The sequence below is a fragment of the Hylaeus volcanicus genome, chromosome 3 (genome assembly GCF_026283585.1).
Source record: "Hylaeus volcanicus isolate JK05 chromosome 3, UHH_iyHylVolc1.0_haploid, whole genome shotgun sequence".
In the NCBI taxonomy this organism is placed as follows: Eukaryota; Metazoa; Arthropoda; class Insecta; order Hymenoptera; family Colletidae; genus Hylaeus; species Hylaeus volcanicus.
Window position 1 is genome coordinate 13,699,943 of NC_071978.1, and position 13,009 is coordinate 13,712,951.

At 35.3% G+C, this 13,009-nt stretch overlaps 1 protein-coding gene across 3 annotated transcripts in view; it reads right to left on the reverse strand.

Moving 5' to 3' along the window:
* Window positions 1-13,009, reverse strand: part of LOC128873847 (glypican-6) — a 249,098-nt gene that overhangs the window by 11,861 nt on the left and 224,228 nt on the right. For all 3 annotated transcript variants that reach the window (XM_054117768.1, XM_054117769.1, XM_054117771.1), the window contains exons 3-4: window positions 10,247-10,389; window positions 425-673 (exon numbers count right to left, since the gene is read on the reverse strand). In XM_054117768.1, the coding sequence (XP_053973743.1) occupies window positions 425-673; window positions 10,247-10,389 (392 nt within the window). The remainder of the gene's footprint in view (window positions 1-424; window positions 674-10,246; window positions 10,390-13,009) is intronic.

A 13,009-nucleotide genomic window follows, 5' to 3' on the forward strand; every position in this document is an offset into this window, starting at 1 on the left:
ATTAAAGAAACGTTTTCGTTTCCTCAGCCAATTGAACCATATAATTAAATATATTAAACATTAAATATATCATGAAACGATGAATCTATCAAAAAACTATTTTGACAATAAATTATTTGATTCAAATGGACAAATTATACACGTTAAATAATTTCGCTGTAAATGAAGTAGTGGAGAAGATGTAGTAACCAAATTAATTTCGTTAACTTCTTGAGGGAAGAATTATAAATAAATTTCTTTTTTGCTCCAATCGAATGCACACAAACCAAAGCAATCTTTATGTATATGTCGATGTATAAGTCGATTTTACTTTCAATTTAACGTACAAATATATTGTCTCGCTTTGATATGGTAGTTGTTTTAATTTTAAAAGGTATTGTGTATAATACAAGCTCTTTTTAATTTCGTTGAGTAAATGACTCACCGATTGCATACTCTTCAGGACGTCCGCAGCGACAGTCAAGGCTTGGCTGAAGGCCCTGGTTGCGACGAAGGATCTCTTAATCTGCACCCCCAGCTTCTGAGGAACGTCACCAAAAGGTCTCATCTCTTTCATATGGTCCCCGACGCACTCCAAATACTTTGCATTGAAGTCGTATTGGCTGTTGAGCACCGTGAACATCTTCTGGTAGAGGATGTTGAAAAAGTTGTCCATTACGTCGTCGAGGTCAACCTGAAATAAGAAAAAATTTGGGAAAAATTATAATCTGTTCATAATATATTAGGTGTAGAAATTAATTCTGTGTCTTTCTAAACTGACCAGTTGTTTGTGAAGAACAACTGTGCAACGTTTGATCTTTCCTCAGGCAGACATTTTAAAAGAGCACACGTAACAAAATGGAGAATAAATATTTCTATTTAAGCTAGAGTCATAAGTAGACTGCGGATTTTTATGCATTTATAGGAAATTTGAATGTGCAAGAAACTACAAAATGCGCACAGTATGCAAGAATATAGAAAATATTGAGAGAAAAGTTCATATTATAATATTTGCAGAGTAAAATAAATTCCTATTTTGGATCAATTTTTGTAGGTACGTTTGCCAAGATTTTATTTTGCATAATCCGCAGTCTAGTCATAAGTGATCAAATGTAAAGGCACATAATTAATTTCTACACCTGTCACATTTTTACTACTCAGTCCTCTATTAGCAAGATCAGCATGTAAGAAGAGGGCCCTTTCTAGGCTCGAATTTCTAATGTCTAATTCACAAATTATCGGATAACAATTAACCCTTTGTGCTCGAGGCATTGTTCTATAGAATTAAATCCAGTCCATTTTTATAATAAATTTCTGTAAAACCAAAAAACTCTACTTAGAAAAGAAACATCTACGAATATTCGTGACTCAATGAATAATTATTACAATTTATAAGTAGCTGTATTCTGATATAAGTAAAATGAAAATTGTACGTTGAAAAAGTCACTTTTAAATTACATATGTCGCCCTAGAGACGCCACTCGAGCGCAAAGGGTTAAGGGGTTAGTCGCAGTCAGGAAAATGGAAACGGACAGTGTTTCTTGTGTGTTTTTTTTAAGTTATTAAATAATAATTTTTCTGAATGAAATGTAAATATATTACAAAGTATGTCTTAAAGAACTATAAAAGAATTTTTGTTTAAAAAAAAGGTTAATTCATTTCGTCATAACAGCCGATGGCGTGGGTGGCTACTTGGTTTGTGGTGAGCAAGATTTCCTCAAACTGGTGCACCTGAAAACAAAACTAAAGGTAGATTTAGAAAATATATTAAACTAACGGGTCCCTGATCGAAGGATTTTTTATTTTCTTGTATACTTTTTTTTTATCCTGTATTGAATCGCTTAATTTTAGTGAAAAAATTGAAAATCAACTTCAAATGTACGCCATCTTGTTTTAAATTAATTTTTTCCAAAATCCTTGGTTCAGGGACCCGCTAGACTAATCTATTTTCGAAATCTACCTTTGTTTTTGTTTTCAGGTAAATCAGTGTAGAGAAATCTTGCTCGCCGCAAACCTACGTTTTTAAATCATCGTCTACGTCATCGGCTGTTATGACGATATAAATTAAACGTTTCTTAAAACAGAAAATGTTTTTTAGTTCTTTAAAACATGCTTTATAATATACTTAATTGTTACTTATGGAAATTATTATTTAATAATTAAAAAAAAAATCACAAAGAAATGTCGTTTTTCCTCTTCCTGACTCCGACTAACCCCTTAAGTAAAGATAGAGAATTCCCTATATATTCTGCCAGACGTTCGATTAAATCCAAGTGTTCATCGAAGGTCTCGAAAGGACCTCAGAATTTAGCTCCTTAGCAAACCGATCAAACTTTCAAGACAGGAATGGAAACCGTCTCGACGGAGTCTCGAGGCTAATCAAACGAAACGGGTAAACAAAGAAGGACCGAACGCGATCCTGGAAGCTCCCGATCATCCGTATTTCCCATTCATGGTTTCCCTTCACCTTTTCCTGCCCAATATTCGAGCCGATCGAAGGAATAATCCCGCAATTTGACGAGTTATTACGCAACTGGACGAAACGGGGATAGAAATAGAGAAGAGGAAACGAATCATCTCGATAAATTCGACTCCTACGATCGCATGACGCGTAGACGCAATATATCGTCGATATAAATTCGTTACAGGCCGCGCAGGTAATATATTCATGCGGTGCCATTTTCGTTGCGCTACCCTTCGTGCCAGTGATGCACATGCCCCCATGGCCCGCAGGCCAATATCGCCCATACGTGTATCTTCTCCAATTTTATTCCTTCCGATGCGATACGAGTTGGCAAAATGAACGAACCGAGTTTTAAATAAGGGAAATTTATAGATTGTGGCAGAGTTACACTTTCACTTTCCAGAAATACACGGTCTGTCTAAAAAGAAACCGAACTTTTGCTCTAAAATTTTTTATAATCGCACCATCTAGTTATAGATAATAAAAGACGATAGGTTGAACGTTAATTGTTGACCGTGCACAGTATCATTTGAATCGATCCTCCACATTCCGTTGTGTGACTTGAAATATAACGGAAGTTTGTGATGCTTGTTGGAATACCGCAATGGAGCGCTAATATTAAGTTCTGCGTTAAATTGAAAAAGACTTTTACCGAAACGCTTACGTTATTAAAACAAGTGTATAGAGATGAATGCCTAAGCCGTACACGAGTTTACGAGTGGTTGACTCGATTTAAAAACGATCGAGAGTCCATTGAAGATAAAGTTGGATGTTGCTGCACGACAATGCACCTGCACACAAAGCCGCAATTGAGCGTCAATTTTTGGCTAAAAAAGGCATTGTTACCTTCGATCATCCACCTTACTCGCCCGATCTGTCTCTCTGCGATTATTTTCTTTTCCCAAAATTGAAAATTACAATGAAAGGGACACATTATAGTAATATTTCGGAGATTCAGGCCGCTGTAACCGCCGTACTAAACGGGCTACCAAAACAGGAGCTGCAAAGGTCCTTCGAAATGTTATTTACGCGGTCTACACGCTATATTGACGCAGAGGGAGATTATTTTGAGCGAATAAACGTGTGTGTAAAAACTTTACTTGTACTTTTTTCTTTTTATAGCAAAAGTTCGGTTTCTTTTTAGGCAGACCGTGTATGTGCTTCAGAAGACTCATCTGTTGGAAGCTTTCTGGAAGATACTGGACATAGATTGTGGGGGTGTCAAGACTTTTCAGCGAGAAACTGGAAATATTAATTGTGAAGATGAAAGAATATACAGGGTGTCCCAAAAATGTTGTAACACCTTGAAAGGGGTGGTTCGGGAGGTGATTTGAAACAACTTTTTCCCTTTCGCTACAAACAACATTTTCGCTAAGGAAAAAGTTGTTTCAAATCACCTGCCGAACCACCCTTTTGAGAGTTGATAGAAAAGTTCTCTTGTTAGCTTCATCACTTAAATAGGCATACAAAGCTTACCACCTTTGACAACAAAAATATTTCGTTCTACGTGTTACATTTCAATGTGCGAACCGCGATCAACATACTCGATGATTCGTCATATAATTCACATTTTTCGAGATCTTTCTTAATATACGTTTGAAAATATTTCTTCTATCTCTTATAGTTTTCAAAACAGCGTTAGGAAGTTACATTACCTTTTATATGTCAGTATAACAGCTAGACATATTAATTGTGAAGATGAAAGAATATATGTGGATAGGACTCGTGAATTGAATGAAGTTAGAAAACTAAATACTTCGAAAAGTGTTGGGTTATGTAGTCTTTAATAGTTTCATCATTAAGTCTTCATTTATAGAATTTCTTCATGATATGCGTTAGGTGTGATTACTCGTTAATTTAGGAACATGAGTCTTAAATAAAGTACATATTTTGCTTAAAAAATTTGTAGAAGACAAATCCTAATATATACAAATCTACATTTGGTAAAATAAGTTTGTCATCCCTTTGAATATGTATATTTTTTAAAATAAGTTTAGTGCACCTTGGAGTACTTATAACTGTGAAAATAAATTTGATTAAAAAACTTGTAGAAGACAAATCCTAATATGTACATACCTACATTTGTTAAAATAAGTTTGTCATCCCTTTCAATGCGTATATTTTTTTTAAAAGTTTGGTGCATCTAGGAGTACTTATAACTGTGAAAATAATTTTGATTAAAAAACTTGTAGAAATCAAATCTTAATAAGTACATACCTACATTTGTTAAAATAATTACTCGTTAATTTAGGAACATGAGTCTTAAATAAAGTAAATATTTTGCTTAAAAAACTTGTAAAAGACAAATCCTAATATGTACAAATCTACATTTGTTAAAATAAATTTGTCATCCCTTTGATTATGTATATTTTTTTAAATAAGTTTGGCGCACTTTGGAGTACTTATAACTGTGAAAATAAATTTGATAACCTCTTACTTTGATCAAAAATGAATTGTCGATCAAAAATGAATCTTAATTGTCTAATGTTTGAAGTAAGTGTGTTCCTAAGGCCCACGATATTTTACTTGGTTTGACGAAAACGGATGTGCACCACTGGTTGCACGGTGACCAACCTGAACAGGTCGAAGTGGCGCCGGTGAATAATTCGAGGCGATTTGAATGACAATCGACCCTCGAAATGTCTCGTCTCGGTGCCCCCACCGCCTTTCCGTCGCTCTTTTTTCGCTTCTTTTCCCGTTTTTGTTTTCACGGTCGTCACGCAGCGATTGAGCTATTCTTGTTTCGGCAGGCGTAGCACGTATGGCGAACAATAATGGCCCATTGGATCCTGTGTCTCTGTTCCAGGATCCTGCTACAGGTTGCCACGGGAGTCTCGAATTCAAATTTCATTTTAATCGCGATAATAATAGAAATTTAATACATGCAAGGTGTTTCAGAATCGATCCAAAGAAAAATTCTTTGCATTTCAAAGTTTTATCTTAATACCTTTTTGGAAAATTAATTATATTAATTTTGTGTATTTGTAATTTTTCTACAACTTTAAACAACAATTTAAAAGTAATGTTGAACCTATGGTCAGCGCTCTCGAGGACGAAAGGCTTTAGAAAATAATACAGTTCCCATTAAAAGTACTAGATAGTGTCACCTCATTCAAAATCTATCTATTTTACACCCACGAAACACCCTGAGGGAGGTTTGCAAATTGATGGCAATACATTGAATTGACCTGTGTGTTTGTATGTCTCTGTTTAGTGACAAAAAGTCCACAGGATTTAAACACTCTTATTTTTGTAATAAATTAACTAAACTAACCCATGTATGTGTTTCTGATTTTCCTAAATCCTGTACTATTCCTGTCTTTTGTTTGGCGAGTAGTTTATTAAAGTAGACAATGAAGACGTTAAATAATCGACGCAGAAGTTTTGTAATAAACTAACTAAACTAATCCATGTATGTGTTTCTGATTTTCCTAAAACCTGTACAATTCCTGTCTTTTGTTTGGCGAGTAGTTTATTAAAGTAGACAATGAAGACGTTAAATAGTCGACGCAGAAGTTCAACTAAATCTATCAAAGAAACGAATGAGATTTCCCCTCAATATCCTAAATGCGAAACTTGTCAAGTATCCGAAAACGTAGCGTGGAACTTTCCTTAACAAAGGAGGAATCGCGAAGAGGAGGAAGAGGAAACGCAGACTCTGAGAATCTCCGCAAGAGTACAACTCTGAACAAAAACGAAGCCTTTTTTTCTCGTAAAACACCGGCAAAGTTAATGCCAAGGAAGTCTTCTAAAAGCACCACTTCCCTAAGATCACCTTTGAAGTTAATCAAAATGAAGTCTTCCAAGTTCCACTTGCTCAAGAACGCATCCAATGTTATCACAGTCGAAACCTTAAAAGCTCTGCTTCCTTCAAACCACTTTCGTCCATGAAATTGATGTCTGAAAACCGACATTTTCGGAAATATCTCATACTCGAAATCAGTTTACATACACTACGGTGCATAACTATAGCACCGCTACAATTTTCGTGCGTTTTGTAGATTTAATTAATAATTTCTAATTTTTAATAGTATCATGTGATAGAGACTAAAAATATATTATAGCAATGATAAAACGGCGAACATAACATTTATTTAAGACAACTAACAATAATACTGTAGATATTTCATGGGTGCACAACTATAGCACCAATGGAATTATAACCTAATAACTAGACTGCGGATCTTTATGTAAAATAAAATCTTCACGAAAGTGTCTACAAAAATTGAACCTAAATAGGAATTTATTTTATTCTGAAAATATTATAATATTATAATATGAACTTTATTTTCAATCTTGTTTATATTCTTGCATATTTTTTCCATTTTGTAGTTTGTTGCACATTCAAATTTTCTATAAATGCATAAAGATCCGCAGTCTAATAATAACAATATTAAATTATAATGTAACGATTAAATTATAATTTCAATGAATAAAAAGGAATGATTTAATAATAAGTAGGACCTCCTTTCTTCTCGATTAACTCAAAAATGCGACTTGGCATACTCCCAACTAGTTTTTCCAAATTTCATCGTTAATTTCATTCCAGGATTTTAGTACACCTTCTTTTAACTGCGAAATGCTCGAAAATTGTTCGTTGTGTGCATAAATACGCCGTACCATCATACCCCATACATTTTCCATCGGATTTTGATCCGGGAAGCATGCTGGCCACTTTAATAAATTTCTATTAAGTGTTTGAAACCATCTTAGTGTTGCTCGACTTTTGTGTATTGGGGCATTATCTTATTGATACGTCCAAGTAACGTGGTTCTTCGAATGAATAAACGGCAACAAATTCTTCTCCAATATTTCAATGTACATAGTACATGTACAATGTACGAGTAACAGATTTTTGTGTGTGGACTGAGATGATATTTGTAACACGCAGGCTACAAATACAAGCATGATTAACACTTTTTGTATTATTTTTCAGTTTTCATTTTTTTTGTTCGGCAATCATATTACAATATTAGGTCTACCGGAAAGTTCTGTCCATTCCGGTTACAAGTTTTTAACAAGTACGCGCATATTCATTAAAAACGATATACAAGTTGCAATCGTCCTGGCAAGATTCATAAATAATGATAAAAATTATATTATTCAATAAAATTTATTCAAGGTATGAGAAATTTATTATTTTGTGTTATCCTAAAAACGGATAGAACTTTCCGGTATGTATATAAAATAAATTACCATAAATATATGTTTCTCAAAATAATCATATTAGAACATTTGTAAGAAATGTTTAATTAAAAAAAATATCATAATTGCAGCTCTCAGCGAACGGCTACTTATTTTCGTCCGCAGCGAAAGTGTTAATTGTATTAAACACTAATTCGTATAAAATGGTCATCCATTCTCCATTCTCCTTTGTTGGAAGAGACACTCGAGAATATCAACCTAACATAATTGCCTTCGAAATTTAATTTACTTTAAGAATCTATCCAACATTTTGATATCCAGTTTACCTATCCTTCGGTGGAAAAACGTTTTACAGTGCACTGAACCTCCTGTGTCCTTTTTCTAGTCTCTAGATAGATCAGCCCTTGATATTGTAATGGCTTTGATTGTACCCGGAGCCTACCGCAAGACGATCGAGCATCGTCAGAGAGTCGCGGCGAATCAAATTGCGTGATAAAATCGATAGGGGCACCGGGGATTTGATTTTCAAAGGCTGGAGAATTTATCCTACGTGCCATGTCCCCAGGCTTTCCCTTTTATCCTGTCCAGGCCGAACTTTCGGAACGACAGACCCTCGTCCAGCCGAGTTTAACCGCAAGCAACGAGACTTCGTGATAGGGACGGGGACGAGAGGGGGAGGTCACGCGCGAACGCGAGTTTAATCAATGCTTTTGACAACCAACGATCGCGGGGTTTTCTGATAAAGGGCCACAAAATATCCTAGGCTCGCTTCTTCCTGCCTACGAAGGTCAATCTCTGTACTTCTGCGTATAAAAGTACTTAGCAATTGATAGGTGAACGTGACATCAAAATATTGAATAGATTTAAAAGTAAATTAAATTGGACGGTTTCTTAGGTGGCAATAGAAGGAAGTTAAGAAGGGTATACTCTTTATTTTATATTGGATTGTTAGTTTCGTTTGGCATGGGTCGATAGAGGGAGGAATTCTGAGTATAAAAGTACTAAAGGCAAACCTAAATGAACACCTACCCCAAAATGAATATTCTTCAAGATATCGTGAATCTTTGATAACACTAGTTTACAGCCAAAATGTACATTCCATGCCACAATTTTGTTCTCATGTATTTGGGCCTACTAAACTCGAAAATTGCAAGAAAAAATTTTTCTATGGATAGGTGTTTTTTATATGAATTTTGGAATATTTTTTCGATTTTTTTCTGACATACCTTCACATTTTAGGCCATATATCGAGTTGAAAACGTCCGATTGAGTCGCGTAAGACGCCAGTTTAAAGGTAATCGAATTTGCAACAATTGCTTTTCGCATTATTTTCCAATCGGTTCAATAGTTTAAGTGATACGAGCCAATATATATGAGAAACTTTGATTTTTTCGGCTAAAATAGAACACGAATATTTCTTCCATCGCCATGGAAGAATAGAAACTGTAAAATTATGTCCAATTTCTTATTGTTTACGTGTAGATCGCACTTTTACGAAGAAAACAAGCTTTTGTTGAAGAAAATCTATGAATAGATACCGGAGTTAGGAACAATTGAGTAAAGGTACAAAATTCCCAATTTTACTCTGTTTTTTTATTTTTTCCGTATTTATATAGGAAATATTTATTTAATTAATTTCGGTTAGAAGTAATTTCGGCCTTTACTTTGTCTTCTGTTATTCGTTGGGTTCGTTTTTTTGATGAGGAACCAAATGTAATCTCCCAACATTCTTTCATCCCAAAATAGAATAGCAATATATATTCCATACCCATTTTTGCATAATTTATTAGCAAATCTTCAACAACTTCCTTATAATTCATACTCTGCCGAGCCAAAAGCCCTGAACTATTGAGCAGCGCAATCAAGGATATTGGGATGAAAGAATGTTGGGAGACTACATTTCGTTCCTTATCAGAGAAACGAACCCAATGAATAACAAAAGACAAAGCAAAGGGCGAAATTATTTCTAATCGAAATTAATTAAATAAATGTTTCCTACATATAGATAGGAAAAAAATACAAAAACAGAGTAAACATGGAATTTTTGTACCTTTACTCAATTGTTCCTAACTCCGGTATTTATCCATAGATTTTCTTTAATAAATGCTTGTTTTTTTCATAAAAGTGCGATCTACACGTAAACAATAAGAAATTGGACATAATTTTACAGTTTCTATTCTTCCGTGGCAATGGAAGAAATATTCGTGTTCTATTTTAGCCGAAAAAATCAAAGTTTCTCATATATATTGGCTCGTAATACTTAAACTATTGAACCGATTGGAAAATAATGTGAAAAGCAATTGTTGCAAATTCGATTACCTTTAAACTGGCGTCTTACGCGACTCAATCGGACGTTTTCAACTCGATATATAACCTAAAATGTGAAGGTATGTCAGAAAAAAATCGAAAAAATATTCCAAAATTCATATAAAAAACACCTATCCATAGAAAAAATTTTTCTTGCAATTTTCGAGTTTAGTAGGCCCAAATACATGAGAACAAAATTGTGGCATTGAATGTACATTTTTATTTTTTTATTTTGTATACTAGTGTAAGTGTCGCAAAGTCAGAGTCCCGCGACAGTTATTGAACAAGAGAAGTGAATTATTCTTATCTTCCCTCGGCATCAATGGAAGAAATAAATCGAAGATAACTCACCGTCCCCTTGCCATAGTAATTCTCTAGTTCCTTAAACAGATCCGTGAACACGTATGCGTTCTGTTCATATAGAAGCCCATAGGTTTTCTTAAACATTTCGTGAAAGCCCCTCTTGCTGGCTGCCAGGAGCTCCTTGAAGAAACCTGCGAAAAAAAGAAAAGAAAACAATTGTATATTTAAAATTTCCGCAAACAAAACTTTAATTATTCTAAAAATGAATTCGCGCCGTAAAATCCCCGTTTCATTTACCATTAATTAATTTACCATCAGAGGAGATCGACGAGACGTAATTCCCTTAATTGCAAGACTCCGTCTGGGCCCTATTGTTAAAAGAACATACCGCGGCGCGATAACTGCGAAGATACGATTCGCATCGATTCGCTTCGAGGGCAGACACCCCTATTACTTGAGATTTGCAAATCAATTACAATCTCGATCCCCTTCGGACGACTGATAACGCGTTAACAGTGTTTCGCGTAAGACGCTTCCCGCGGATCCTCCCATCCAATTTGCGAGCGTTAATTAACCACTTTCCCTCCCTAACGGTACCAACATGTTACCGAAGTTTGCGTAATAACGTCACGACTCAGCTCCAACGTGCAAACTTTCGCCATTCGTCCTCTGGTCTGTTCACAAAAATCGTAGGAAACTTTCTGGGCTCGAGTATACATCGGGAACATGGTCAAAGCATCGGTTCAAACGGCATCCAGTACCCAGAAAATATTGCGGATTGGAGAACCTTCATTTATCAACTCTGATAAGTAAATTGCAGATTTTATGTATTTATGACTTACAATTACATGTAAAACATATAAGAAATATGTGTACATAGCGTATGTTGAATATATTCTACGATTAATATAATATTGTCATTTCGTTTTGCATATGTGCACATACCTTTTGGTTGTGTATAGCATGTGTTTATTATATTATATTATATTATATTATATTATATTATAAATGGATATATTTGTATTGTAAATGCATAAAATCTACAACATACTGATAAGGTTGAATTTTATTACTAGTATATTGTATCAGAAATAGTTCAGGTATGGCTTAGCTGACCAGTAATTTTTCAAAGAAAGTTCGTTACGCGTGCTTCCCGTATTGATCATTGATGATTCTGATTTTTAAACACTATGCGGGACATCACTGAGGTACCTAATGTCAAAAATGTCTAGCAAGCTACTATTTTAAAATTCTCTACTCGTGCTTCGTATATCGATAATCGTCGGTCCTGAGTTTCCAACAAATATTATACTTATGGGACTGACCATATATTTAAACTATGTGGGACACCACTGAGGTACCTAATGTCAAAAATGTCTAGTAAATTACTATTTTAAAATTCTCTACACATACTTCGCATGTTGGTAATCGTCAATTCTGATTTTCAAATACTATGTGGGAAAGAAAATTGTGGGAAAATTCTTTAAGGAATCGTTAATAAATTGTTTCTTAAATGTAAATATATGAAGGAAGGTTATGTTTCGATCGGCGAACGCATCGGTTGAGTGGCCGATGTGTTCGATGTTTTTCAGGCGCCTTCGGAAGGTATCGTGACGCGTTTTTCGTTTATTCGAGGCAAGTGGCGTGCGAGAGCTTGGGACTTTTAGTATAGAGAAAGTATTAGTGAAATAGTTTTGTTTCTGTATAAACTGATCATTTTAATAAATAACTGAGTTTACTGACTTTTAGTAAGTAGTCAGAACTGGTCAGAATCAGTCAGAACTGTCGTACGTGTGCATACGTATGGGCGTGTTTCGTCAGCTTTCTTTTATACCTTTTCAATTTTATATTATTAATTATATTATATTTACAAGTTTCTCACGTGTCTAATTTATTCGCCACCCTCGATCATCCTAAATCCTACATATATAGCCAGTCCCATAAGTATTCGTACCCCCTATGACTATTGGAGGTATAAGTCTGTGGGGTAAGGTGGCGGATTAATTGCGACTCAGTAATAACACAAGATGGGAACTTTATTTCGGCAGGCGCGTATCCCGCGGTCTGCCCTTGCCGAAATCCTCTACAGAACTAACTTACGAACTAGGCATTCGTTCTCCCAAGCATAGCCACGAAAACCTTTCTCACTTCAATTCACGCATCTCTTTCACTCTGTTTAAACAAATGCATTCACCCTTAGTAACATTCGAACCAACCGAAGAAACGTTCACACGACATTCGAACCTATAACCTAAATAGTCACTCATCGCAGTCACGCAGCACGCATCTCGGTTCATCCGTGCAGACATACCACTTACAAAATCTAAACACAAAGAAGACGATGTGGCGCCAGCTGATCGTCGCCACAAGTCAAATGATACGTTTGATGTTAAGTATATACATGTGTAAAGGTTATTCGTGTATATAATTAAAATGAAAAATTTGTGTGGAAACATCAAGCCTATCATTTGATTCAGACCTCAATAGACACAGAGGGAGTGATTGTATTTCATAGTCCCGTGGTGTACCAAATTCGACCATCACAATTATCAATCACAATTATCAATTATCAATATGCAAAGCACACGTAGAGAATTTAAAAATAGTAGCTTACCAATGTGAGATCGAATTACGCGCCAGTCGCGAAGATGGTGCGCGTAATCAGGTGTGTATGGGAGTATGTTTGAAGAGCGCGAATCGGGACGCGTGATAGATCGAATGTTTGTAAACGAGTGTATGATTGACAAGGATGGAGACAGAGTGCGAGAGAGAGAGAGAGAGAGAGAGAGAGAGAGAGAGAGAGAGAGAGAG